The 26,585-nt window shown below is 61.6% G+C and overlaps 2 protein-coding genes across 3 annotated transcripts; both read left to right on the forward strand.

The window, feature by feature from the left end:
• The first annotated feature begins 1,481 nt into the window (after window positions 1–1,481).
• PCNA (proliferating cell nuclear antigen) lies at window positions 1,482–11,156 on the forward strand. Its single transcript, XM_029066492.2, has 6 exons — window positions 1,482–1,832; window positions 6,320–6,417; window positions 7,315–7,382; window positions 8,246–8,440; window positions 10,450–10,573; window positions 10,667–11,156. The coding sequence occupies exons 1-6, from the start codon at window positions 1,612–1,614 to the stop codon at window positions 10,744–10,746; spliced, it is 786 nt and encodes a 261-aa protein (XP_028922325.1). The 5' UTR covers window positions 1,482–1,611; the 3' UTR covers window positions 10,747–11,156.
• A 6,864-nt stretch (window positions 11,157–18,020) lies between these two features.
• On the forward strand, window positions 18,021–25,791 carry TMEM230 (transmembrane protein 230). Of its 2 annotated transcripts, XM_029064507.1 has the most exons (4): window positions 18,021–18,105; window positions 21,612–21,727; window positions 23,083–23,205; window positions 25,586–25,791. In XM_029064507.1, exons 2-4 carry the CDS (start codon window positions 21,632–21,634, stop codon window positions 25,724–25,726), a joined length of 360 nt encoding a protein of 119 aa, XP_028920340.1. In that variant the 5' UTR covers window positions 18,021–18,105; window positions 21,612–21,631; the 3' UTR covers window positions 25,727–25,791. The 2 variants fall into 2 exon arrangements, with proteins under 2 accessions (XP_028920340.1, XP_028920339.1); XM_029064506.1 differs by lacking the exon at window positions 18,021–18,105 and having other exon boundaries at window positions 21,240–21,727.
• The last annotated feature ends 794 nt before the right edge of the window (window positions 25,792–26,585 follow it).

The following is a 26,585-nucleotide window of genomic DNA, read 5'->3' on the forward strand; positions in this document are numbered from 1 at the left end:
GCTGTCTGTCTCCCCCATTTAGACTGTGAGCCCGTCATTGGGCAGGGACCGTCTCCATCTGTTACCGATCCGTCCATTCCAAGCGCTTAGTCCAGTGCTCTGCACATAGTAAGCGCTCAATAAATACGATCAAATGAACGAATGCCTCTGAATTAGGGCGACCGCCCGTAGGGATGGTCTCCATCTGTTGCCGAATTGGGCATTCCAAGCGCTTAGTACAGTGCTCTGCACATAGGAAGCGCTCACTGAATACGACTGAGTGAATGTAGTAAGCGCTCAATAAATACGATCAAATGAACGAATGCCTCTGAATTAGGGCAACCGCCCGTAGGGATGGTCTCCATCTGTTGCCGAATTGGGCATTCCAAGCGCTTAGTACAGTGCTCTGCACATAGGAAGCGCTCACTAAATACGACTGAGTGAATGTAGTAAGCGCTCAATAAATACGATCAAATGAATGAATGCCTGTGAATTAGGGCGAACGCCCGTAGGGATGGTCTCCATCTGTTGCCGACTTGTGCATTCCAAGCGCTTAGTACAGTGCTCTGCACATAGGAAGCGCTCAATAAAGCAGCGTGGCTCAGTGGAAAGAGCATGGGCTTTGGAGTCAGGGCTCATGAGTTCGAATCCCAGCTCTGCCACTTGTCAGCTGTGTGACTGTGGGCAAGTCACTTAACTTCTCTGTGCCTCAGTTCCCTCATCTGTAAAATGGGGATGAAGACTGTGAGCCCCTCAGGGGACAACCTGATTCCCCTATGTCTACCCCAGCGCTTAGAACAGTGCTCGGCACATAGTAAGCGCTTAACAAATACCAACATTATTATTATTATTAAATACTACTGAATGACTGTAGTAAGCGCTCAATAAATACGATCAAATGAATGAATGCCTGTGAATTAGGGCGAACGCCCGTAGGGATGGTCTCCATCTGTTGCCGACTTGTTCATTCCAAGCGCTTAGTACAGTGCTCTGCACCTAGGAAGCGCTCAATAAATACTATTGAATGAATGAATACGATTGAATGAATGAAGATGGAGAGACAGAGTCGTTTAGACTGTGAGCCCCTTGTGGGGCAGGGATTGTCTCTGTTGCCGAATGGGACATTCCAAGCGCTTGATCCAGAGCTCTGCACATAGCAAGCGCTCAATAAATACGAATGAATGAATGAATGAATGAATGAATGAATGAATGCGTGTGAATGAGGGCGAGCGCCCCCGGCAGGCCAGGGCAACTATGGGGGGCACGTGCGCAGGCCGGCGCGCAGGCGCGGTGGCGGGAGGCGCGCGGCGGGAGTCTCGCGCGGGCGGGGTGGCGGAGGGCGGGAGGCGCGCGCCGGCGCGCAGGCGCAGTGGCGGGCGGCGGGAGTCTCGCGCAGGCGCGCCGGCGGGGGGCAGGACGGGGCGGCGGCCCGGGGCGGCCGCGCTCCCCTCATTGGGCGGGCGCGCGGGGGGGGCGGGGGCCGCGCGGTGACGTCACGGAGCCCGGGCGGACGGAAGCGACGGGCGGCGCGCGGGAATCGGCATTCGGCGGTGGGTGCGGGTGGCCGCTGCTCCTTCCCTCCCGCTCGTCTTCTTGTTCTCTGTCGCTCCCCCTCCCGCCGCCGCCGCCACCATGTTCGAGGCGCGGCTGGTGCAGGGCTCCATCCTGAAGAAGGTCCTGGAGGCCCTGAAGGACCTGATCACCGAGGCCTGCTGGGACATCAGCTCGGGCGGGGTGAACCTGCAGAGCATGGACTCGTCGCACGTCTCCCTGGTGCAGCTCACCCTCCGCTCCGAGGGCTTCGACACCTACCGCTGCGACCGCAACCTCGCCATGGGCGTCAACCTCACCAGGTGGGCGCGGACGCCGGGGGGCGCGCGGGGGCGGGGAGGGGGCGGGGGGCGCGGTTGGCGGGAGCCGCGCGCGCGGGAGGGGGGCGGGGGGGCGCGAGAGCCTGCTCGGGGGCGGGGCTGGGCGCGCGCGCCAGTTGAGGGGGGCGGGGCTTGCGGGGCGCGAGAGCCTTGGAAGGGGGCGGGGCTCGGCGCGCGGACCTTCTGGAAGGGGCGCGGGGAGGGGGCGGGGCCTGTGGGGCGCGCGACCGTTCGATGGGGGCGGGGCTTAGGGGGCGCGAGGCGGCGAGGAGCGGGCGGCGCTGGGCGCGCGCGCCAGTTGGAGGGGGGCGGGGCTCGGCGCGCGGACCTTCTGGAAGGGGCGCGAGACGGTTGGAGGGGGGCGGGGCTAAGGGGGCGCGAGACTGTTGGAAGGGGGCGGGGCTCGTGGGGCGCGAGGCGGCGAGGAGCGGGCGGCGCTGGGCGCGCGCGCTAGTTGGAGGGGGCGGGGCTTAGGGGGCGCGGACCTTCTGGAAGGGGCGCGAGGAGGGGCGGGGCCTGTGGGGCGCGCGACCGTTCGATGGGGGCGGGGCTCGGGGGGCGCGCGACTGTTGGAAGGGGGCGGGGCTCGTGGGGCGCGAGGGCCTGTGCGGGGGCGGGGCTCGCGGGGCGGCTGGTGGGGAGCGCGCGCATGCGCGTCGGGCCTGGTGGGGGGGGGGCGGGGCGGGGCTTTCCCGCCAAACGTCATTTGGGCGGCAAATGGACAATGGCGGAGCGACCCCGTAGTGTCGGCGCTGGGGGAGATCCAGGGTCATCGGGCGGTCCCACCTGAGGCTCCCAGTCTTCATCCCCATTTTCCAGATGGGGGAACTGAGGCCCGGACAAGCGACTCGCCCACAGTGACCCAGCTGACAGGCGGCGGGGCCGGGGATTCGAACCCACGACCTCTGCCTCCCACGCCACTCTCGCCCCGCCGCCTCCCTGCCCAATTCATTCAGTCGTGTTTATTGAGCGCTTACTATGTGCGGAGCACTGTGCTGAGCGCTTGCGATGGACCGTTGGGCAACGGAGAGAGACGGTCCCTGCCCCGCGAAGGGCTCACGGTCTAAACGGGGGAGACAGAAAAACAGAGCAGAACAGAAACAAGCCACCGGCATCAAGATGAATAGGATCGAGGAGACGTGCCACCTCCGTTAGCACAGGAAATAGGGTGATGAATAAAATATGCTTAGTGAGCTCTCCCTGCCTGTCCTGCGCGCGCTCGCCCCGTCCGGTATTTATTGGACGCTTTTACTCTGTGCAGAGCGCTGCCCTCGGCGTCTGGGGGAAGACCAGCAGACAGGTTCCCCGGCCCCAGCGAGCTGACGGGGTAGAGCGCTGCGCTAAGCGCTGCGGACCGGACGGTGCCACGGGAGAAGAAGAAGAAGAAGAATAATAACGTTGGTATCTGTTAAGCGCTTACTATGTGCCGAGCACTGTTCTAAGCGCTGGGGTAAACACGGGAATCAGGTTGTCCCACGTGGGGCTCCCGGTCTTCATCCCCATTGTACAGACGAGGGAACTGAGGCCCAGAGAAGTGAAGCGACTCGCCCACAGTCACACAGCCGACAAGTGGCCGAGCTGGGATTCGAACTCATGAGCCCTGACTCCAAAGCCCGGGCTCTTTCCACTGCGCCACGGTAAGAAGCGGGGCACGTTCCCGGCCCGGGCCATCCCTCCTATCGATGGAGCGCCTACCCTGTGCGGAGCACTGGGACCGAGCGGAGCGGCTGGAACCCCGGGCCTGCGAGACGGGAGGTCCTGGGTTCTGATCCCGGCTCCGCCACTCCTCTGCTGCGTGGCACTTCTCTGGGCCTCGGTTTCCCCATCCGTAAAATGGGGGTGAAGACGGGGAGCCCCACGTGGGACCCGCTACCTCCCGCGGCGCTTAGAACAGGGCTTGGCACGTAGTCAGTGCTTAGCAGATACCGGCATTATTACTCCGCTTCTGGGCCTCAGTTTCCTCATCTGTAAAATAGGGCTGGAGATGGCGAGCCCCACGGCGGACAGGGACTGGGGCCGACCCTATTCGCTTGTATCCACCCGAGCGCCTAGTACCCCGCCTGGCACGGAGTAAGCGTTTAACAAGCCCCATGATTATTATTATTATAATTCCTATCGTAATCATTCTTATTTTTGTGATACGAGTTGATAGGTGCATTTCCTGCCCGCGAGGGAGAGAATTCTACAGGGGGAGACGGGCATTCATACAAATAAAGAAATAACATAATAAACAATTTAAAGACGGGTACAAAAGTGCTTTGGGGTTGGGGCGCGTGGCTCAGTGGAAAGAGGCCGGGCTTTGAAGTCAGAGGCCGTGAGTCCGAATCCCAGCTCGGCCACTCGTCGGCTGGGTGACTGTGGGCGGGTCACTTCACTTCTCTGGGCCTCAGTGACCTCATCTGGAAAATGGGGATGGAGACCGGGAGCCCCACGTGGGACATCCCGATTCCCTTTGTCTACCCCAGCGCTTAGAACAGGTGCTCGGCACGTAGTAAGCGCTTAACGAATACCAACATCATTATCATTATTATTATTGGGGCGAACATCCAATGTCCAAAGATCCCACGGGCCCAGGTGGCACAGAAGGGAGAGGGTGAGATGTGGAGCCTTTCCTCCTAAGCCCCCATCCTTTCTCTTCTCCCACACTACTCATCTAATGATAAAAGGGGAATCTCTTTAAGCGCTTACTGTGTGCTAAACACTGAGACAGGCCAGTCGGGTTGGACCCGGTCCCTGTCCCTCGTGGGGCTCCCGGTCTCCATCCCCATTTGACAGATGAGATCGCTGAGGCCCAGAGAAGGGAAGTGACTCGCCCGAGGCCACCCAGCCGACAAGTGACGGGGCCGGGATTAGAACCCACGACCTTCCGACTCCCAGGCCCGGGCCGGTGTCACTAGGCTGAGCGGCTTCTCCTATCTCCGAGCGCTTAGTAGAGTGATGATGATGATGATGATGATGTTGGTATCCGTTAAGCGCTCACTCTGTGCCGAGCACCGTTCTGAGCGCTGGGGGAGATCCGGGGTCATCGGGTCGTCCCACTTGAGGCTCCCAGTTAATCCCCATTTTACAGATGAGGGAACTGAGGCCCAGTGAAGTGACTCGCCCACAGTCACCCAGCTGACGAGTGGCAGCGCCGGGAGTCGAACTCATGACCTCTGACTCCGAAGCCCGGGCCCTTTTCCACCGAGCCACGCCGCTTCCCACAGTACACAGTAAGCGCTCGGTCAATACGATGGAAAGGATGAAGCTATTTCTCTTAGCGCCCGTCTCCCCCTCTAGACCGAGCTCCTCGTGAGCCGAGAGCGTGCCTACCGACTCGGTTACGCTGTCCTCTCCCAGGGGCTTAGTCCAGTGCGCCGGCCTCGGGAAGCGCTCCATAAATATTCATTCATTCATTCAGTAGTATTTATTGAGCGCTTACTATGTGCAGAGCACCGTACTAAGCGCTTGGGACGAACAAGTCGGCAACAGATAGAGACGGTCCCTGCCGTCTGACGGGCTCACGGTCCGATCGGGGGAGACGGACGGACGAGAACGATGGCACTGAACAGCGTCGAGGGGAAGAACGTCTCGTAAAAACCGATGGCGACTAAATAGAATCGAGGCGATGTACAATTCATTAACAAAATAAATAGGGTAACGAAAATATATACAGTCGAGCGGACGAGTACGGTGCCGTGGGGATGGGAAGGGAGAGGTGGAGGAGCGGAGGGAAAAGGGGAAAATGAGGCTTTAGCTGCGGAGAGGTAAAGGGGGGATGGTAGAGGGGGACGAGGAGCTCAGTCTGGGAAGGCCTCTTGGAGGAGGTGATTTTTAAGTAAGGTTTCGAAGAGGGAAAGAGAATCAGTTTGGCGGAGGTGAGGAGGGAGGGCGTTCCGGGACCGCGGGAGGACGCGGCCCGGGGGTCGACGGCGGGACGGGCGAGACCGGGGGACTGCGAGGAGGCGGGCGGCGGAGGAGCGGAGCGGGCGGGAGAAAGAGAGAAGGGAGGAGAGGTGGGAAGGGGTGAGGTGATGTAGAGCCTCGAAGCCTAGAGTGAGGAGTTTTTGTTTGCAGCGGAGGTCGATGGGCGACCACCGGAGTTGTTTAAGAAGGGGAGTGACAGGCCCAGATCGTTTCTGCGGGAAGATGAGCCGGGCGGCGGAGTGAAGGATAGACCGGAGCGGGGCGAGAGAGGAGGAAGGGAGGTCAGAGAGAAGGCTGACACAGTAGTCTAGCCGGGATATAACGAGAGCCCATAAATAGCCCCGGCCGGTCGGAACGAGCGCCTGCGGGGAGTCCAGATGAGCAGAGACGGCGGACGCGTTCCCCAACGGGACCTCACGGCCTAGGAGGACGTAAAGGCCGCGGCCCTGAGGGCGACGGTACTTAAGCGCCGCCTCTGTGCCGAGCGCCGGCGCCCGCCCCCGGGTCGGGGCGTCCGCGTCCGGCCGGGTGCCGACCCCGTCGCTGTCCGCCCTCTCCCACAGCATGTCCAAAATACTCAAGTGCGCCGGCAACGAAGACATCATCACCCTCCGGGCCGAGGACAACGCCGACACGTTGGCGCTGGTGTTCGAAGCACCGAGTAAGTGGGAGCGGCCCCGGCCTGGACGCCCTCCCTCCTCCGATTTCCCCCACGCCGTCCCTCTCTCCCCCAGCCTCCTCTCCACCCTAAGCTCGTGGGGGGCGAGGAGTGTGTCCGTCGTCCTATCGTCCTCCCCCGAGTGCTTGCCGCAGAGCTGTTGCACGCGGCAGGCGCTCAGTAAATACCATCGAGTGAGCGCCCGGCCGGGGCTCCCGGCCCGAGGGGGGAGCGGGGATCGGACCCCCGTTTTACAGATGAGGGAACTGAGGCACCGGGAATCGGGGGCTCCCCCGAGGTCTCCCAGCAGGCAGACCCATCCGTCCGCTCGGATTCATCGAGCCCTTGCGGAGCGCCGGACTGAACGCCCGAGGCGAGGTCCGGGCCGCGGTCCTCTCCCCCGGGCCACGCTGCCCTTGGAAGGTGGAGCTTCTTCCGTGATTTCCCTCCCGTGTCTTTGGAGTCGAGGGGGTGCAATCCATCGGGCGTATCTAATAAGAAGAAGAATGTCGGTATTGAGCGCCTACTAGGTGCCGGGGACCGTTCCGAGCGCCGGGGGAGATACAGGGTCATCAGGTGGGCCCAGGTGAGGCAGCGCCGTACCGTGCGCGGAGCACCGGGAGAGTACAGTATGAGAGACCCGGCCCCCGCCCACCACGTGCGTAGAGAGGGTTTCCCCGACCCCTCGGAGGTCGAGATCCGGACCCGAAATTGGGGCGGGGGGGGGGGGAGGCCCTCGTGCGGGGTGACGCGTTCGTTCCCTCCTCGAGCGGCATTTATCCGGCGCCTTCCGTGGGCGGAGCGCCGTCCTCGGCACTAGTCGACAGACCCTGCCCACGCCGAGAGGGGAACCGAGGGCGGACCCTCTGAGCCCGACCCCGGGTGCCGTCCTTCCCGTAGATCAGGAGAAAGTTTCGGACTACGAGATGAAGCTCATGGACCTGGATGTGGAACAGCTTGGAATTCCGGTGAGTATCGGGGGTTTGGGACGGCCGGGGGGGCACGGGGGGGGGGTGGGGGTCTTCCGGTCGTCCGTTCGGCCGTATTTATCGAGCCCCCGGGCGAAACGGCCGCTCCCGCGAGCGTCGGTCCCGCTCCTGGCTAGAACGGGGACTTGACGAGCTGGGAAGCAGCGTGGCCTAGTGGGTAGAGCCCGGGCCCGGGCCCTCATCCCGGCTCCGCCCATCGACTGCCGGGTGACCTCGGACGAGTCACTTCACCCCCCGGGCCTCGGTGCCCTCCTCTGGGAAACGGGGGGGACGACGGCGAGCCCCGCGCGGGGCAGGGCCGGCCTCCGACCCGAGGAGCTGGAATCTCCCCCCCGCCCCCCGGCGCTTCGAACACATCCCTCGAGACCGTGAGCTCGGGGCGGGCGGGGATGTGTCCGTTGCTGTAGCGTATTATGCTCAGGGTAGCGCTTCGCACACGGTAAGCGCCCAGAAAACCTGACTGAATGAAAGAAATGCCATCCCCGTCATTCCTACACCCGCGGGCCGCGATTTTCCTCCCCCGTCCCCGTCGGTCGGCGTTAACTGAAGACCCGCCGTGCGCCGGGCCGCGTCCTAGACGCTCGGGCGAGAGCGACAGAGTGGAGGTGGTGAGCCGCGGGCCACGTCAGGCTGGACCGAGCGGCCGGTGACTTTGTAAGACAGTCCTCCCTTCGGGAGGAAAGCGGAAAATAAAAATCGTCCGGACGCTTCAGGTGTTGGTTCGCCTCTAGACGGGAAGCCCGGGGGGGGGGGGGGCGGGGAGCGGGTCCCCGAGCGCTTCGCGCACGGTGAGCGCCGGGTCAAGACGAGCGACGGGACGGACGGTCCGCCCCCTCCCCCAGGAACAGGAGTACAGCTGCGTGGTGAAGATGCCCTCGGGCGAGTTTGCCCGCATCTGCCGCGACCTGAGCCACATCGGCGACGCCGTGGTGATCTCCTGCGCCAAGGACGGGGTGAAGTTCTCGGCCAACGGGGAGCTGGGCAACGGGAACGTCAAGCTGTCGCAGACCAGCAACGTGGACAAAGAGGAAGAGGCCGTAAGTGCCGTGTCCGCTCCCCCCCCCCCGACCGTCCCCGGCGCGGGGGGCCGGGGCCTGGGTTCGGATCCCGGCTCCGCCGCTTGCTCACCTCGGGCCAGTCGCTTCTCTGGGCCTCGTCTGGGTGATGGGGATTTGGTCCCCCAACCTCGTTATGATTGTAATCAGGGTCACCGATGATCATCGTAGCCCTTATGTCATCGTTAAGCGTGATAATTCTCATCGTTAGAAAAGAAGCGGCGTGGCTGAGTGGAAAGAACGCAGGCCTGGGAGTCGGAGGTCGTGGGTTCGGATCCCGGCTCCGCCGTCTGTCTGTCTGCTGCGTGACCTTGGTCGAGTCGCTTCTCTGAGCCCCGTCTGGAAAACGGGCATTCGGTCCCCACTCCTCGTAATGATTAGAATCGTAGTCGTCATCGATCGTTATTAGAATTATGATCTTTGTCATCATTAAGCATTGTGAACCTCATAATCATAGGGGAAGCGGTGTCCCCTAGTGGCAAGAGCGCAGGCCTGGGAGTCAGAGGTCGTGGGTTCTAATCTCGGGTCCGCCGCTTGTCAGCTGGGTGACTTCGGGCGAGTCGCTTCACTTCTCTGGGCTCAGTGACCTCAGGTGGGGATGAAGACCGGGAGCCCCACGTGGGACAACCCGATCACCTTGTATCAACCCCAGCGCTTAGAACAGTGCTTGGCACCTAGTAAGCGCTCGAATACCATCGTCATTATTATTTTATGGCATTTGTTAAGCACTCAGTGCGTACCGGGCACTGGACGGAGCGTGGGGTTGGACCCGGTCCCCGTCCCGCGGGGGACCCACAGTCTCCGTCCCCGTCTTCCAGATGGGTTCGCTGAGGCCCGGAGAAGTAAAGTGACTTGCCCAAGGTCCCAAAGCAGACAAGTGGCGGAGCGGGGATGAGCCCCCCCCCGTCTCCCTCTTTTCTTTTTCTCTTTCCATCGTGTTTACTGAGCGCTTACTGGGGGCCGAGCACCGTGCTAAGCGCTGGCTCTTCCTTAGCCCGTGAGGTTTGAGGAGGGACGGGGACGAAGCCCGAGGGGCCGTTCTCGCGTCTCCCTCGGCGCTTCCCGCCTCCCCTCATTTCTCCTCTTCTGTCCGTACGTCACTAAATCCTCAGCCGCCTGCGCTCAGAGGAGCAAAATGGCCACGGGGTTGAGCGGCAGAGTCTTCCCGGCGCCGCCGCTTGTCTCCCGCGGGACCTGGGGGCGAGTCGTCTCGCTTCTCTGGGCCTCAGTTCCCTCATCCGTAAAATGGGGGTGGAGAGTGGGAGCCCCACGTGGGACGGGGACCGGGTCCAACCCGGTTAGCTTACGTCTACCGCAGCGCTTAGCACGGTACCCGGTCCGCGGTGAAGTGGGGGAGGAGAAAAGCCCCGATACCCGCTCCGAGTGCTGAAGATCCTTCCGCCTCCCCCCTCTCTGCCATCTGCCGGCCCCTCGGCGATTCGCTCAGTCGTATTTACTGAGCGCTTACTAGGTGCGGAGCACCGTACTAAGCGCCTCTCCAAACCAGCTCCGATTTGGACGCCCCTCCTTGCTCTGACCGCGTCTGCGGTAGACGGGCCCGAGCTTCCTGGTGGTGACGATGGCCGGACTCGTTAGGGCTCAGTACGCGTCGGGCTGATACGGGTCGGGCAGGGTCCCCGTCCCCGTGTCGCAGACGAGGAAACTGAGGCCCAGAGGAGTGAAGTGACCCGCCCGAGGTCACCCGGCCGACAAGAGGGGGAGTCAGGAGGAGAACCCGGGTCCCCGCGACCGGCCGGGGGGGCGACGGGGCGGGCGGGACGGTGGTGGGGCGTCCTCCCGGCCCGCCCCGCGTCCGCCGCGTGACCTCGGACGGGTCCCTCGCCCTCCCCGGGCCCCGGCTCCCCGGCCCGTCATCCGAGGGTGAAGACGGCCAGCCCCGCGCGGGACGGGGACGGGGACCGGGTCCGGTCCGAGGGTCCCGGCGAGGGCCGAGCGGATCGCTCACCGCGGGCGTCTCGCGTCCCCGTCAGGTCACCATCGAGATGAACGAGCCGGTCCAGCTGACCTTCGCCCTGCGCTACTTGAACTTCTTCACCAAAGCCACCCCGCTGTCCCCGACGGTGACCCTCAGCATGTCGGCCGACGTCCCGCTGGGTGAGAACCCCCGACGTCCGGCCTTCCCGGCGGGAAACCCGGCCCCCGCGGCCGCGGGCCCCCCCCCTCACCGCCCTCTCCTCTTCCTTGCAGTGGTGGAGTACAAGATCGCGGACATGGGCCACTTGAAATACTACCTGGCTCCCAAGATCGAGGACGAAGAAGGGTCTTAGACGCCGCTCGGGCGCGGGGGAGACGACGGGAGGCGGGGACCGCCCCGGACGGACCCGTGCCTCTCTCTGTAGATATTGTTTTCCTGTAAATACGACGACTCGGCGGCGCGCCCGTTAGCCGTTTCTCCCAACCTGCCGCTCGCGAACGAAGCCGGCCGGAGTCATCTCGGCGGCCCTCTCCTCTCGCCCGCCCGGGGCCCGTATTTGGGGGACGTTCTTTTAGGTGCCGCTTTTTTTAGACCGTTTTTTATCGTCTGTAAGAGAAAGGGGGCCGGGCTGGCGATGGGATGGGAAGAAGGAAAGCGGGGGGCCGTCTGGAGTCCCGCCCTGGGGCGAGGCCCCCCCCCCCGGAGGTGGGCTGATATTGAGTGCGGTGTGAAAAGAGCAATAAAGATATTTCAAACCCAGAAGGGGAAGAGGCCTCCTCACTTGGGAAGGGAGAAGGAGCCGGGATCGAGTCTGCGGCGGAGAATCCCGCCCTGTCCGCGTACGCCAAATTGCGCGAGCGGTAAAAATCTTAATAAAAATGACGACGGTGTTGAGCGTTCACGACGCGCGAGGCACTGGGGTGAACGGAAGCAGATGGGGTCGGACCCAGTCCCCGTCCCCCGTGGGGCTCCCGGTCTCCATCCCCGTTTTCCGGATGAGGGAACCGAGGCCCGGAGGAGGGAAGGGACTGGCCCGAGGTCACACGGCAGAAAAGTGGCAAAGCCGGGATCCGGGCCTGGGTCCTCATCCCGACTCCACTGCCTGTCGGCCGGGTGTGACCTGGGACAAGTCACTTCACTTCTCTGGACCTCATCTGTAAAATGGGGACGGAGACCGAGCCCCAAGGGGGACCGGGGTCCCACCCCATTTGCCTGTCTGCACCCCAGCGCTTAGTACAGTGCTCGGCACCCAGTAAGCGCCTAACAGGTGCCGCGATTATTTATACGGGCTAATCGGCTCGGACAACACGGTCCCCGTCCCGCACGGGGCCCGCGGGCTCGATCCCCGCTGTACGGCTGAGGGAGTGGAGGTTTAGGGAAGCGGAATGACTCGCCCGAGGTCACGCGACAAGGCCGGGATTAGAACCCGTGACCTTTCGACGCCCGGGCTCTACCCACTAGGCCGTGCCGCTGCCGCTGGTAGGTGACCTTTTTAATAAGACTTTCGAGAAATAGAGCAAACAGGAGCGTCGGGGAAGCTCTGGGTTGGAGAAGGAAGAATTTTGGAGTGAGGAGGGGAGAGAACGGGGTTCCGGGCTCGGCCACGCTACGGGCCCGCCGCGTAACCTCTCTGAGCCTCAGTTTCCCCGGACTTGAGAGGGAAATTTGGGCAGGGAAGGAGCGTGCAGGCAACTCTGTCTCCCGGGTGGCTCTAAGGTGGCTGGTGGGCCGATGGGATGGATCTGGCGAAAAATCCAAACCGCGACTCAGAAGTCCTGGAAGCAGCGTGGTATTTGTGGAGGACTCACTGTGTGCAGAGCACTGGGGAGAGCAGGGTGGGTGGACCGGATCCCCGCTTTCAAGGAGCCTGCGGTCTACGAGGAGGAGACGGACGTGACGATACATCACAGGTGGGGAGATTATTCAATAGTATTTATTTATTGAGCGCTTACTATGTGCAGAGCACTGTACTAAGCGCTTGGGATGAACAAGTCGGCAACAGATAGAGACGGTCCCTGCCGTTGGACGGGCTTACGGCCTAATCGGGGGAGACGGACGGACGAGAACGATGGCACTAAACAGCGTCAAGGGGAAGAACATCTCGTAAAAACCGATGGCGACTAAATAGAATCGAGGCGATGTACAATTCATTAACAAAATAAATAGGGTAACGAAAATATATACAGTTGAGATTAAATAGGGTAACGAAAATATATACAGTTGAGATTAGTGTAATAGAAATAGTAATGATAATGTTGGTATCTGTTCAGCGCTCACTCTGTGCCGAGCACCGTTCCAAGCGCCGGGGGAGATACGGGGTCATCGGGTCGTCCCACGGGAGGCTCCCGGTCTTCATCCCCGTTTTCCAGATGAGGTCACTGAGGCACGGAGAAGCGAAATGACTTGCCCACAGTCACGCAGCTGAGAAGGGGCGCGGCCTGGCCTCGTGGGTAGAGCCGGGAGTCACGGGTTCTAATCCCGACTCCGCCGCCAGTCTGCTGGGTGACCCTGGGCAAGTCACTTCACTTTTCCGTGCCTCGGTTCCCTCATCTGTGAAAGGGGTGGAGACTGAGCCCCACGTGGGACGGGGACCGTGGCCAACCCGATTAGTTTGGATCCACCCCAGGTGCCTAGTACAGTGTCTGGCACATAATAAGCGCTTAACAGATACCCCGATTGTTGTTATTCCTAAGTGCGTATACACCCGGGGCTGGGGGAGCGAGGGGAGGTGGAGGCAACGGGAGTCTTCGACTGATTCTTGAAGACGCGGGTTCAGTGTGGGTGGTCGGAGCCCGGGCCTAGGAGTCAGAAGGGCCTGGGTTCTAATCCTGCCCCGGCCCCCGTCTGCTCTACGACCTTGGGCAAGTCACTTCGGCGGGCCTCAGTTCCCTCATCTGAAACGGGGACGAGGACCGGAGAGCTGAGCCGCGATGGATCCCTGCTGTCGGGAAACCCCTGGAATTATGAAAAGTTTGGACAGGGCAACGGAGGTGGCCGTTTAGGCAGGAAAAGGAGGAGTCCGGTAAAGGCGGGAGGCTTAGAATCACAAGAAAAATGGTAAAAGAGCTGGGGCGGGCTGGGAGTAAGTGCCGGACAGGTGAATTTTAATGTTTTATAGTGCTGAGCGACGGGTTTTGTCCCGTGACTATTTACCAGACTGTTCTAAGAGCTGGGGTCGACAGGAGTCGATCAGATGGGACGCAGTCCCACGGGGGGGCGGAAGGAGGAGGAGGATTCAATCTCCATTTTACGGGTGCTGTCGTATTTACCGAGCACCTACTGTGTGCAGAACACCGCGCTGAGCAGCTGGGAGAGGACAACAGAATAATAAACGGACACAGTCCCGGCCCACGATGAGTCGACCGTCTAGAGGGGGAGACAGACGTGAATGGAAATCAATAAATGAGGGATGTGGACGTAAGCGGTGCGGGACTGGGAGGGGGGAGGGAGAGAGGGAGCAAATCAGGGTGATGCAGAAGGGAGGGGGAGAAGGGGAAAGGAGGCCGCACTCAGGGAAGGCCTCCCGGAGGGTGAGGTAACCCAAGTGGGACAAAATTAAGTTCACTCAATAGTATTTATTGAGCGCTTACTCCGTGCAGAGCACTGCACTAAGGGCTTGGGATGTACTGGCAGCAGAAAGAGACCATCCCTGCCCAAAGATGGGCTCACTGTCTAATAATAATAATAATAATGTTGGTATTAAGCGCCTACTATGTGCCGAGCGCCGTTCTAAGCGCTGGGGGAGATACGGGGTCATCAGGTCGCCCCACGTGAGGCTCACAGTTAATCCCCGTTTTCCAGATGAGGTGACTGCGGCCCAGAGAAGTGCAGCGACTCGCCCACGGTCACACGGCTGACACATGGCAGAGCGGGGATCGGAACCCATGACCTCTGACTCCCAAGCCCGGGCTCTTTCCACTGAGCCGCGCTGCTAAACGTCTTAAGCGGGGGAGACGGACGGCGAAGCAGAACAGAACGAAACAAGACCACGTCATGAAGATCAATAGAATGAAGGGGATGGACACCTCATTAACAAAATAAATAGGGGAATAAATAATCTATACAAATGAGCGCAGTGCAGGGGGGAAGGGGGAGCAGAGGGAAAGGGGGGTTCAGTGTGGGAAGGCCTCCTGGAGGAGGTGACCTCTTATGTGACTTGCCCAAGGTCACAGAAGACGGGCAGAGCTAGGATTAGAATCCAGGTCCTCTCGACCCCCCTCGGCCCCCGTGCCCCACCCGCTACAACACACTGCTTCTTCCTATGGGCCGGGCACTGTACCGAGCGCTGCGGCGGAGAGAGGGTCATCAGGTCCCCCGTGGGGCTCCCGGTCTTCATCCCCGTTATACAGACGAGGGAACCGAGGCCCAGAGAGGGGAAGTGACTCGCCCAAAGTCACCCAGCCGGCAAGGGGCCGAGCCGGGATCGGAATCGCTCATTCATTCGATCGTATTTATTATCAAGCGCTTAGGGCGTGCAGAGCGCCGTACTAAACGCTTGGGCAAGTGCCGGACGGCAACAAAGCGAGATCATCCCTGCCCACAACGAGCTCACGGTCTGGCGAGGGGGGAGACGGACAGCAATACGAGTAAAGAGACGGCAATAGAAATACACTTATAATAAATATAAACACGAGACGCAGCAAGGCCCGGTGGCAAGAGCCCGGGCTTGGGAGTCAGAGGTCGTGGGTTCTAATCCCGGCTCCGCCCCTTGTCAGCTGGGTGACTTTGGGCGAGTCGCTTCACTTCTCCGGGCCTCAGTTCCCTCATCTGTCAAATGGGGATGAAGACCGGGAGCCTCCCGGGGGACGACCCGATGACCCCGTATCTCCCCCGGCGTTTAGAACGGTGCTCGGCACATAGTAAGCGCTTAACAGATACCAACATTATTATTATTATTAATAATCCCAGCTCCACCCCTTGTCAGCTGTGTGACTTCGGGCGAGTCGCTTCACTTCTCCGTACCTCAGTTCCCTCATCTGTCAAATGGGGATGAAGACCGGGAGCCCCACGTGGGACGACCCGATGACCCCGTATCTCCCCCGGCGCTTAGAACGGTGCTCGGCACATAGTAAGCGCTTAATAGATACCATCGTTATTATTATTTTCAATCATAATAAAATGACAGATCTATCATTTGGGGTGGGGAGAGAGCAAAGGGAGCGAGTCAGGGCGACGCAGAAGGGCGTGGGAGAAGAGGATTTCATTCATTCATTCAACAGTATTTATTGAGCGCTTACTACGTGCAGAGCCCTGTCCTAAACCCTTGGGATGGACAATTCGGCAACGGATAGAGACCGTCCCTGCCCAGGGACGGGCTCACGGTCTAAACGATTTATGGATTTAAGGATTTATGGCCTGACTCCCGGGCCGAGCTCTAGCCCCTGGGCCACCCTGCCTCCCCCTCTACGCTGCAAGATCACGGGCAAGGAATCTATTTCTTCTCGGACGCCGACCCTCCCGAGCGCTCGGCCCAGCGCTCTGCGCGCCGGCAGCGCGCCATAAAATCCCACTGGCCGAACGCTGGATGCTCACCGAGCGGCGGGAATTGGGGATTTATCATTTCAAGTAGCATCCTGGAGATAGCCGTTTGAATAATGTTTATTTTAATTTGGTCCCGCCTTCAAATACCTGCCAAAATATTTGTAAGGGAAAATCTGAGACTGGAAAAGCTTCCCCCCTCGATTCCCTCCCCACGCAGCGACTCCTGAAATACGGCGTAGGTAACCGGACTCGTTAAGGGTACGGCAAGCGTTGTTCTACAAGGCTTTGCTGGAGAGACGTGGATTTAAAATGGTTTTAAACTCCTTTTCGGCTACTGGAGTCCAGGAGTCAGAGGTCGTGGGTTCTAATCCCAGCTGTGTGACCTTGGACCAGTCCTCAGCTTCTCTGGGCTGCAGTGACCTCATCTTTAAAATGGGGATGAAGCCTGCGAGCCCCACGGGGGACAACCTGATCACCTTATATCTCCCCCAGCGCTCAGAACAGTGCTTGGCACGTGGTAAGCGCTTAACAAATGCCATCTTCATCATCATCATCTTTATTATTATTATGAGCTGTTCAGTTTCTTTCTTTTTAATGGTATTTGTTAAGGTGTTCACTATCTTACCACCGACCTCTCGCCCCCCACCTGCCTCTCTCCTGGAACATCCTCCCTCTTAATGGTGTCTGTTAAGCGCGCACTATGCGCGAGGCACTATACTGAGCCCTGGGGCGGATACAAGCAAATCGGGTTGGACCCAGTCCCCGTCCCACGTGGGGCTCGCAGTCTTAATCCCCATTTTACAGGTGAGGCAGCCGAGGCCCAGAGAAGCGAAGTGACTTGCCGAAGGTCACCCAGTGGACAAGTGGCGGAGCTGGGATTAGAACCCAGGACCTTTGGATTCCCAGGCCCGATCCTTATCCACTACGCCATGCTGCCTCTCTTCATGTGTGACAGACGATCACGCTCACCGGCTTCAAAGCCTTGTTGCGGGCCCACCTCCTCCGAGAGGCCTTCCCTGACTGCGCCCTCCTTTCCTCTTCTCCCTCTCCCTTCTGCGTCGCCCGGACTCCCTCCTTTTCTTCATCCCCCCCCCCCCCCGTCCCAGCAGCCCCACACCCCTTATGTCCACATCGCTCGATTATTTCTTTCTATTCATGTTTGCCTCCACCCTCTGGACTGTCGGCTCTCCGTTGGGAAGGGAATGTGTCTGTTATATTGTTATTGTGTCCTCTCCCAAGTGCTTAGCACAGTGCTCTGCACACAGTAAGTGCTCAGTAAACGCCTTTGATTACTTGATGTGCCATCGCCAACAGAAGTCTGCTTCTCCTCCTGCTTCTCTTCTCCTCCTCTTCCTCCTGCTTCTCCACCTCCTCCTCTTTTTCCTCCTCCTCCTCCTTCTCTCCGCCTTCTCTTCCTTCTCTCCTCCTCTTCTTCCTGCTTCTCCACCTCCTCCTCTTTTTCCTCCTCCTCCTCCTTCTCTCCGCCTTCTCTTCCTTCTCTCCTCCTCTTCTTCCTCCTCCTCCTCTTCCTTCTCTCCTCCTCTTCTTCCTCCATCCTGTTCTTCCTCCACCACTTCCTCTTCCTCCAGCTCCCCCACCTCCTTCTCTTCCTCCACCTCCTCTTCTTCCAGTTCCTCCTTCTCCTTCTCCTCCTCCTCCCCGATCACCTTCGTTGCCAAGCGACCTCCGTTGCCAAGCGACCTCGGTTGCCAGGCGACCTCGGTTGCCGGGCGTCCCGCGTCTCCCTCCGCGGCGGTGCAGTGAGGCGTCTCGGCCTCCAGGGGGCGCGGCGGCGTCCTGGTGGTGGGGGAGGGGGGCGGGGGTGGCGCGCGGACGCCTTGGCGCAAGCGGGTGGGCGTGGCTTGCGGGGGCGGCAAGTGGTCGTGCCCCGCCGGCGGTGCGCCTGCGTGCTCGGGGGCCGGAAGTGGTCGTGCCCCGACGGCGGCGCGCCTGCGTACTCGGGGGGCCGGAAGTGTCCCTGCCCCGACGGCTGTGCGCCTGCGTGCGCGGGGGCCGGAAGTGGTCGTGCCCCGACGGCCGCGCGCCTGCGTACTCGGGGGACCGGAAGTGGTCGTGCCCCGACGGCCGCGCGCCTGCGTACTCGGGGGACCGGAAGTGGTCGTGCCCCGACGGCGGCGCGCCTGCGTGCTCGGGGGCCGGAAGTGACCGTGCCCCGACGGCGGCGGGGCGCGCAGGCGCGGTGAGAGTGATGGGCTGCCGGCGCTAGGAGGTAGGGGGAGGGGAGAGGAGGGGAGGGGGAGGGGGAAGAGAGAGGGGGAGGGGAAGGGGACCCCCCCCCGCCACCCCCCCTTATCCCATCCCCCCATTTCTCCTCCCCCCCCCCCCAAAGTCAGGAAGCAGCGCGGCCTCGTGTCCCGAGCCCGGGGCCCTGCCCGGGCGGACGGTCCTGGGTTCTAATCCTGCCCCCCGGGTGACCTTGGACCGGTCATTTCCCCTTCCTGGGCGTCGGCGACCTCCCGGTGCCCTGGGGGTCCATCCGCATCCGCCTCCCCCTGCCTGATGATGCCCTTCGCCCACCCCTTCCTCTGGGACAAGCCCTGTGCTAAGCGCTGGGGGAGATGCAGGGTCATGGGGTGGTCCCACGGGAGGCTCCCAGTTAATCCCCATTTTCCAGATGAGGTCACTGAGGCACAGAGAAGAAGAATAATGACGATGTTGGTACTTGTTAAGCGCTTCCTCTGTGCCGAGCACTGTTCTAAGCGCTGGGGGCGATACGGGGTCATCAGGTCGTCCCACGTGAGGCTCCCAGTTAATCCCCATTTTCCAGATGAGGTCACTGAGGCACAGAGAAGAAGAATAATGACGATGTTGGTACTTGTTAAGCGCTTCCTCTGTGCCGAGCACTGTTCTAAGCGCTGGGGGCGATACGGGGTCATCAGGTCGTCCCACGTGAGGCTCCCAGTTAATCCCCATTTTCCAGATGAGGTCACTGAGGCACAGAGAAGAAGAATAATGATGATGTTGGTATTTGTTAAGCGCTTCCTCTGTGCCGAGCACTGTTCTAAGCGCTGGGGGAGATCCAGGGGCATCAGCTTGTCCCACGTGGGGCTCACAGTCTTCATCCCCATTTGACAGATGAGGTCACTGAGGCCCAGAGAATAATAATAATAATGACGATGTTGGTATTTGTTAAGCGCTTACTGTGTGCCGAGCACTGTTCTAAGCGCTAGGGGAGATACGGGGTCATCAGATTGTCCCACGTGAGGCTCCCAGTCTTCATCCCCATTTTACAGATGAGGTCACTGAGGCCCAGAGAATAATAATAATAATAATGTTGGCATTTGTTAAGCGCTTCCTATGTACAGAGCACTGTTCTAAGCGCTGGGGGAGATACAGGGTCATCACGTTGTCCCACTTGGGGCTCCCAGTCTTCATCCCCATTTTCCAGATGAGGTCACTGAGGCACCGAGAAGTGAAGTGACTTGCCCAAAGTCACCCAGCTGACAGGTGGCGGAGCCGGGATTAGAACCCACGACCTTTGACTCCTAAGCCCGGGCTCTCTCCACTGAGCCACGTCGCTTCTCAGAGAAGTGAAGTGACTCGCCCACAGTCCCGCAGCTGACAAGTGGCAGAGTGGGGATTCGAACCCACGACCGCCGACTCCCCAGCCCGGGCTCTCGCCACTGAGCCATGACAGATAGGGACGTTGGTGCCGGACGGAAGAAGCGTGGGCCGGATGAGGGAGCGGAGTCGAGGAGAATAATAGAAATGATGGTATTTGTTAAGCGCTTACTAGGTGTCGAGCACTGTTCTAAGCGCTGGGATAATAATAATAATAATAATAATGTTGGTATTTGTTAAGCGCTTACTATGTGCCGAGCACTGTTCTAAGCGCTGGGACAATAATAATAATGTTGGTATTTGTTAAGCGCTTACTAGGTGCCGAGCACTGTTCTAAGCGCTGGGATAATAATAATAATAATAATAATAATGTTGGTATTTGTTAAGCGCTTACTAGGTGCAGAGCCCTGTTCTAAACGCTGGGGTAGACACAGGGGAATCAGGTTGTCCCACGTGGGGCTCACAGTCTTCATCCCCATTTTACAGATGAGGGAACTGAGGCACCGACGCCAAGGTGACGGGGTGGTGAGGCAGGAAGGACGGTGGTGCCGTCTACAGTGCTACGACGATGGTCCCAACCCCGTGACCCCTCCCCTCTGCGGAAGGCGGGTCGGGACGAGGCCCCCCCCCGAAAGAACGATGATGATGCCATGTCTTAATCGTAATCGTGATAACTGTGCTATTTGTTGAGCGCCTACTGTGTGCCGCACACTCTCCTAAGCGCTCGGTCGGAGAGGAGGGAGAACAGGCTTTGAATCCCTCTTCCACAGCTGGGGAACCTGAGGCCCGGAGAATAATAATAATGATAATAAGAATAATTTGTTAAGCGCTTTGTATGTGCCAGGCACTGTACTAAGTACTGGGGTTTGGAAGCAGCTTGGCTCAGTGGAAAGAGCCAGGGCTTGGGAGTCAGAGTCATGGGTTCGAATGCCGACTCTGCCACTCGTCAGCTGGGTGACTGTGGTCGAGTCCCTTCGCTTCTCTGGGCCTCAGTGACCTCATCTGGAAAATGGGGATGGAGACCGGGAGCCTCACGTGAGACAACCCGATGACCCTGTATCTCCCCCGGCGCTTAGAACGGTGCTGGGCACGTAGTGAGCGCTTAAATGCCAACATTATTATTATTATCCAAGTAAATGGGGTTGGACACAGTCCCTGTCCCACGTGGGGCTCACGCTGTTCATCCCCATTTCATAGATGAGGGAGCTGAGGCCCAGAGAAGCAGCGTGGCTCAGTGGCAAGAGCCCGGGCTTGGGAGTCAGAGGTCACGGGTTCTAATCCCCGCTCCGCCACTTGTCAGCTGGGTGACTGAGGGCAAGTCGCTTCACTTCTCTGGGCCTCATTTCCCTCATCTGGAAAATGGGGACGAAGACTGGGAGCCTCAGGTGGGACAGCCTGATCACCCCGTATCCTCCCTAGCGCTTAGAACGGTGCTTCGCACGTAGTAAGCGCCTAACAAATGGCGTCATTATCATTATTAAGTGAGTTGCCCGAAGTCTCTCAGCAGACAGGCGGTGGAGCCAGGATTAGAACCTAGGTCCTTTTGACTCCCAGGCCGCGGCTCCTGGACCTCCTGCGGGTGGGGGGAGGAGGCTGCTAATAATGATGATGATGATGATGGTATTTGTTAAGCGCTTACTACGCGCCAGGCACTGTCCTAAGCGCCGGGGTGGATCCAAGCAGACGGGGTGGGACCCGGTCCCTGTCCCACGTGGGGTTCACAGCCTTAATCCCCATTTTCCAGATGGGGGAACTGAGGCCCAGAGAAGTGAGGCGACTCGCCCAGGGTCACCCAGCGGACGAGGGGGCGGAGCCGGGATTAGAACCCAGGACCTTTCAAGTCCCAGGCCGGGGCTCTCCCCACCAGGGGGCCGTTGGGGTCCGGCTCGTCTCCGCGGGTCCGTCCATTCATCCGGTAGTATGTATGGAGCGCTTCCTGGGTGCAGAGCGCTGTCCTGAGCGCTTAAGCCTGCCCCCCCCCCCGACGGGCACGCGGCTTTAGCGGTTAGCGCCCGGGCCGGGGAGTCGGCGGACCCGGGTTCGAGCCGGGTCCCCGGGGCCGGTCGCTCCGCTCCCCTCGTCCGTCAGACGGGGATGAAGAGCGCCTGCCGCCGGCCCTAATGGTTCCGGGGTCCGCGCGGGGGTGGGCGCCAGCGCGGGTCCCGCAGGCTACGATGCCGTCGCGGAGCGTGGCCTCGGCCGGGGGCTCCGGCAGCAAGGTGAAGTACTCGAGGCTGGCCAGCACCGACGACGGCTACATCGACCTCCAGGTCAGGGGTCGTCCGCGGGGTCGCGGGGGGCCCCTGCCCCGGGCCGGGCGGCGCCCCGCCGTCCCCTCCCGAGCGCCCGGCCCACGCCCCCGATCGCCGGGCGGACGGCGCCACCTCCCAGGAGGGAGGGCCGGACGGTGGGCGCCGAGAGGGGGGCGGGGGGGGCGGCGAGCGGGACGGGGCCCTGACCGGTGCGGGGTGACCCGGGGGCGTGGAGAGGGCGGCGGTGGGCGAGGAGGGGGCGTCCGTGGGTGAGGGGGGACGTCGGCCGGTGTGGAGAGGGAGTCCGTGGGGGAGGAGAGGGTGCCCTCGAGGGAGGAGGGACGTCAGCTAGCGTAGAGGGGGTGTCGGTGGGTAGCGGGCGAGGCGTCGACCGGTGAGGAGAGGGCATCCGAGGGCGAGGACGGGGTGTCGGTGGGCGAGGAGGGTGAGGAGAGGGTGTCGGTGGGCGAGGAGGGTGAGGAGAGGGCATCCGTGGGTGAGGAAGAAGGTGTCTGTGAGGGAGGAGAGTGAGGAGAGGGCATCCGTGGGCGAGGGGGGGGGGGGCGTCCGGGGGCGAGGAGGGGGCGTCCGGGGGCGAGGAGGGGCCTTTGGCCACCGAGGAGAGGGTGTCGCCGGGTGAGGAGGGTGAGGAGAGGATGTAGGTGGGTGAGGAAGGTGAGGAGAGGGCATCCGAGGGTGAGGACGGGTGTCGTTGGGTGAGGAGGGTGAGGAGAGGGCATCCGTGGGTGAGGAAGGTGTCTGTGAGGGAGGAGAGTGAGGAGAGGGCATCCGTGGGCGAGGGGGGGGGCGTCCGGGGGCGAGGAGGGGCCTTTGGCCACCGAGGAGAGGGTGTCGCCGGGTGAGGAGGGTGAGGAGAGGATGTAGGTGGGTGAGGAAGGTGAGGAGAGGGCATCCGAGGGTGAGGACGGGTGTCGTTGGGTGAGGAGGGTGAGGAGAGGGCATCCGTGGGTGAGGAAGGTGTCTGTGAGGGAGGAGAGTGAGGAGAGGGCATCCGTGGGTGGGGAGGGGGGCGTCCGGGGGCGAGGAGGGGCCTTTGGCCACCGAGGAGAGGGTGTCGCCGGGTGAGGAGGTTGAAGGGAGGGCGTCCGTGGGCGAGGAGCGGGCATCTGTGGGTAAAGAGGGGCCGATGGCCGCCGAGGAAAGGGCGGCAGTGGGTGAGGAGATGGCGTCGATGGATGAGGAGGGTGAGGAGAGGGTGCCGGCGGGCAAAGACGGGGAGGAGGGCGGTCACCTCCGCGGGGCCGGGCCAGACGGTCCTCGCCGGGGGTCGCGCCTTCCCGCCTCGCCCCCCGCGCCGGGGCGGCGGCGGCGCCCACCGCTCTGAGGCGACTCCGGCCCCTTCGCCCCCGCAGTTCAAGAAGAGCCCGCCGCGGGTGCCCTACAAGGCCATCGCCCTGGCGGTGGTCCTCTTCGCCGTGGGCACGCTGCTCATCGCCATCGGCGCCCTCCTGCTCGCCGGATACCTCAGCAAGGGCGTGAGTGGGCCGGCCGGGCGGACGCGGGCACCGGGGCGGGCACCTGTGCGCGGGCGGGGCGGCGGCCGTGTGCACACGCTGGGGGCACCGCCATCTCCCGGGACACAGGCAAGGAGAGAAGCGGCGCGGCTCGGTGAGAAGAGCCCGGGCTTGGCAGTCAGAGGTCACGGGTTCGAATCCCAGCTCCGCCGCTTGGCAGCCGGGTGACTCCGGGCCAGTCACTTCACTGCCCCCTGCCTCGGTGACCTCATCTGGAAAGTGGGGGTGAAGACTGTGTCTTAATCAGACTCAACTACGGAAAATTATAGCCCAGTCACAACCTGATCACCTGGTATCCCCCCCCAGCGCTTAGAACAGTGCTCGGCACGTAGTAGGCGCTTAACAACAACAAAAAAAGGCAGCAAGGCCTAGGGGGTAGAGCCCGGGCCTGGGGCGTCCCGGCTCCACTACGGTCTGCAGGGTGACCTTGGCTAAGTCACCTCGCTTCTCTGGGCCTCAGTTCCCTCATCTGTCGAATGGGGATGAAGGCTGTGAGCCCCACGGGGGCCGGGGACCAACCTGATTAACTTGTATCCACCTCAGCGCTTAGAACAGTGCCTGGCACATAGTAAGTGCCTAATAAGAACCACAATTATTATTATTATTATTCTCTGACCTTCAGTTTCCTCACCTGTAAAATGGGGGTTCCTTACCTGTTCGGCTCAGGGCATGGTTTCCCCACCCCCCCATCTCCGCCCCACAGCACGTATAAATATTTCATTTTATTTATTTGTATTTATGTCTCTCCCCCCCCCCATTCCTTCATTCAGTGGCATTTATTGAGGGCCTCCTGTGTGCAGAGCACTGTACTAAGCGCTTGGAAAGTACAATTCGGCAATAAAGAGAGAGAATCCCAACTCTAGACCGTGAACTCATTGCAGGCCGGGGTTGTCCCTCTTTATTGTCGAATCGGGGTTTCCCAAGCGCTCAGTACAGTGCTGTGCACACAGTAAATGCTCAGTAAATACGATCGAGTGAACGAAACGCCATGGAAACGCACATCAGAATGCCCCGAGTCTCCATGGTTGGTATTTTTAGAGAGGCGGCGTGGCTTAGCGGCAAGAGCCCGGCTCGGAGTCAGAGGTCATGGGTTCTAATCCCGGCTCCGCCGCTCGTCTGCCGTGTGACTCTGGGCGAGCCTCTCTGCTTCTCTGCACCTCAGTTCCCTCACCTGGAAGATGAGGAATAAGACTGTGGGCCCCACGCGGGACAACCTGGTGACCTCGGATCTACCGTAGCGCTTAGAGCGGTGCTTGGCACATAGTAAGCGCTTAACAAATACCATCGTTATTATTATTATTTTTCCCCTTTCACATTTCCTACCTCATTTTATTCTCACCACGTTCCTGTGAGGGCAGAAGAGGTTTGTGGGACAGAGGGATCGTGTCTGACCTCCTCGTCCTACCTTGCCCCCCCCCCCCAGCTCTTAGTACAGTGCTTAACGCCCGGTTGTTTTTTTATTTTGACGGTATTTTCTAAGCGCTTACTATTTGCCAGGTGCTGTACTAAAAGCCCGGGTGGATACAGATTCATCGGGTCGGACCCAGTCCCCGTCCCACGTGGGGCTCACGGGCTTCATCCCCGTTTTCCGGATGAGGTCACCGAGGCCCAGAGAAGCGAAGCGACCCGCCCAAGGTCACCCAGCAGACAGGTGGCGGAGCCGGGATTAGAACCCAGGTCCCCCCCCCTCCCAGGCCCGGGCTGTACCCGCTAGGCCGCGCGGCTTCTCGGCCGGCCCCGCATCAGTCCCCCGGTGACCGTCCCCGTAGCCTGTCGGCTCGTTGTGGGCGGGGAACGTATTTGCCAGTTCCGTTGTGATTGTAATCATAATCATCATGATGATATCATTTATTAAGCGCTTACTATGTGCCAAGCACTGTTCTAAGCGCTGGGATAGATCCAAGGTGATCAGGTTGTCCCACGTGGGGCTCACCGTCTCCATCCCCATTTTCCAGATGAGGGAACCGAGGCCCAGAGAAGTGAAGTGATTCGACCCAAAGTCATCCGTCCATTCAGTCGTATTTATTGAGCGCCTACTATGTGCAGAGCACTGTACTGGGCGCTTGGAAGGGACGATTCGGCAACAGATAGAGACCATCCCTGCCCGGCGACGGGCTCACGGTCTAAACGGCAGTCACCCAGCTGACCGGCGGCGCAGCCGGGATCCGGACCCACGACCTCTGCCTCCCAGGCCCGGGCTCCTGCCACCGAGCCCCGCTGCCCCTAATGCTCCCAACCGTCCTCCCCTAAGCGCTCGGGGCGGCGCCCCGCGCGTCGGAAGCGCCCGGTAGGCGCCGTCGCCATCGATGGCGGGCGGGCTGTCGTCCTTTCTCCCTCCCAGGGTGCGGACCGGGCGGTGCCCGTCCTGATCATCGGCATCCTGGTCTTCCTGCCCGGCTTCTACCACCTGCGCATCGCCTACTACGCCTCCCGGGGCTACCGGGGCTACTCCTACGACGACATTCCCGATTTTGACGACTAGGGCCCGGGGCGGAGCCCGCCCTCCCGGGGCGACGCCGGGTCGGGTCCCACGCGGGGCCCCGGGGTTCGGGGGCACCCGCTCGGGCCCCCGCCCCGCCCCGGGCTCCCGGGATGCCCCCTCCTCGCCCGTCCCCCCGCCGCGGGCCGGCCCCGACCCTCGGGGCCCGGCTCCCTCCTCTCCCCCTTCACCGTGCGACCGCCGGACCCCGGCCGCCGCCGTCCCGAGCGTCGCGGGAGCGCCCCTGGACCCCCGCGGGGCGTCGTGGGAGTGACCCCCCGCCGCCGTAGACGTCACGGGAGCCGCCTGCGCCGCCGCCAGGCGTCGTGGGAACCGCCCGGTGCCGCCGTCGGCGTCCGGGGACCCGCCCTCCGCCGGCCGCGAGGCGTCCCGGGAGCGGGGCTAGGCGGGGCGGCCCCGGTCGCCCGTCCTCGACGGGCCAGCTTTGCCTCCGGCGCGTGGACGCGGTCCCCGGAGGGCTCCGCCCGGCCAGACGACGAGGCGGGGGGCGGGCGGGGGGCCGCCTGTGGATCGGGCCTCCGGTCGTCCGCGGTCCGGTCCGGTCCGGTCCGACGTCTTCCCCTCCCCGGGGAAGAGATGGGCGCCCGGACGCTCAAGAGGGGAACGACCGGACCGCTACGGTTACCCCGAGCCCTTCGGGGCCCGGAGCGACGCCGGGGGACGAGAGGCCTGGGCCCCCGGCGGGCCCGCCGGCTTCGGTTTCCGCTAACGGGGACGTCGTGGGCCAGCCGCTTCGCTTCTCTGTGCCTCGGTTTCCCCTCCGGGATAAGGGGGGCTCGGTCGCCCCACGCGGGACGGGGACCGCGCCCGACCCGATGAGCCTCTGTCTACCCCGGCGCTT

This window comes from Ornithorhynchus anatinus, chromosome 5 (genome assembly GCF_004115215.2).
Source record: "Ornithorhynchus anatinus isolate Pmale09 chromosome 5, mOrnAna1.pri.v4, whole genome shotgun sequence".
NCBI lineage: Eukaryota > Metazoa > Chordata > Mammalia > Monotremata > Ornithorhynchidae > Ornithorhynchus > Ornithorhynchus anatinus.

What these genes read in the sequence shown, in the direction of transcription:
- TMEM230 (XM_029064506.1), top strand. Translation starts at nt 21,578, where the DNA reads ATGGTTCCGGGGTCCGCGCGGGGGTGGGCGCCAGCGCGGGTCCCGCAG. An exon ending in ACGGCTACATCGACCTCCAG is followed by an intron (nt 21,728 to 23,082) that starts GTCAGGGGTCGT and finishes TCGCCCCCGCAG; the next exon opens with TTCAAGAAGAGCCCGCCGCG. An exon ending in CCGGATACCTCAGCAAGGGC is followed by an intron (nt 23,206 to 25,585) that starts GTGAGTGGGCCG and finishes TCTCCCTCCCAG; the next exon opens with GGTGCGGACCGGGCGGTGCC.
- PCNA (XM_029066492.2), top strand. Translation starts at nt 1,612, where the DNA reads ATGTTCGAGGCGCGGCTGGTGCAGGGCTCCATCCTGAAGAAGGTCCTG. An exon ending in TGGACAAAGAGGAAGAGGCC is followed by an intron (nt 8,441 to 10,449) that starts GTAAGTGCCGTG and finishes CGTCCCCGTCAG; the next exon opens with GTCACCATCGAGATGAACGA. An exon ending in GTCGGCCGACGTCCCGCTGG is followed by an intron (nt 10,574 to 10,666) that starts GTGAGAACCCCC and finishes TCTTCCTTGCAG; the next exon opens with TGGTGGAGTACAAGATCGCG.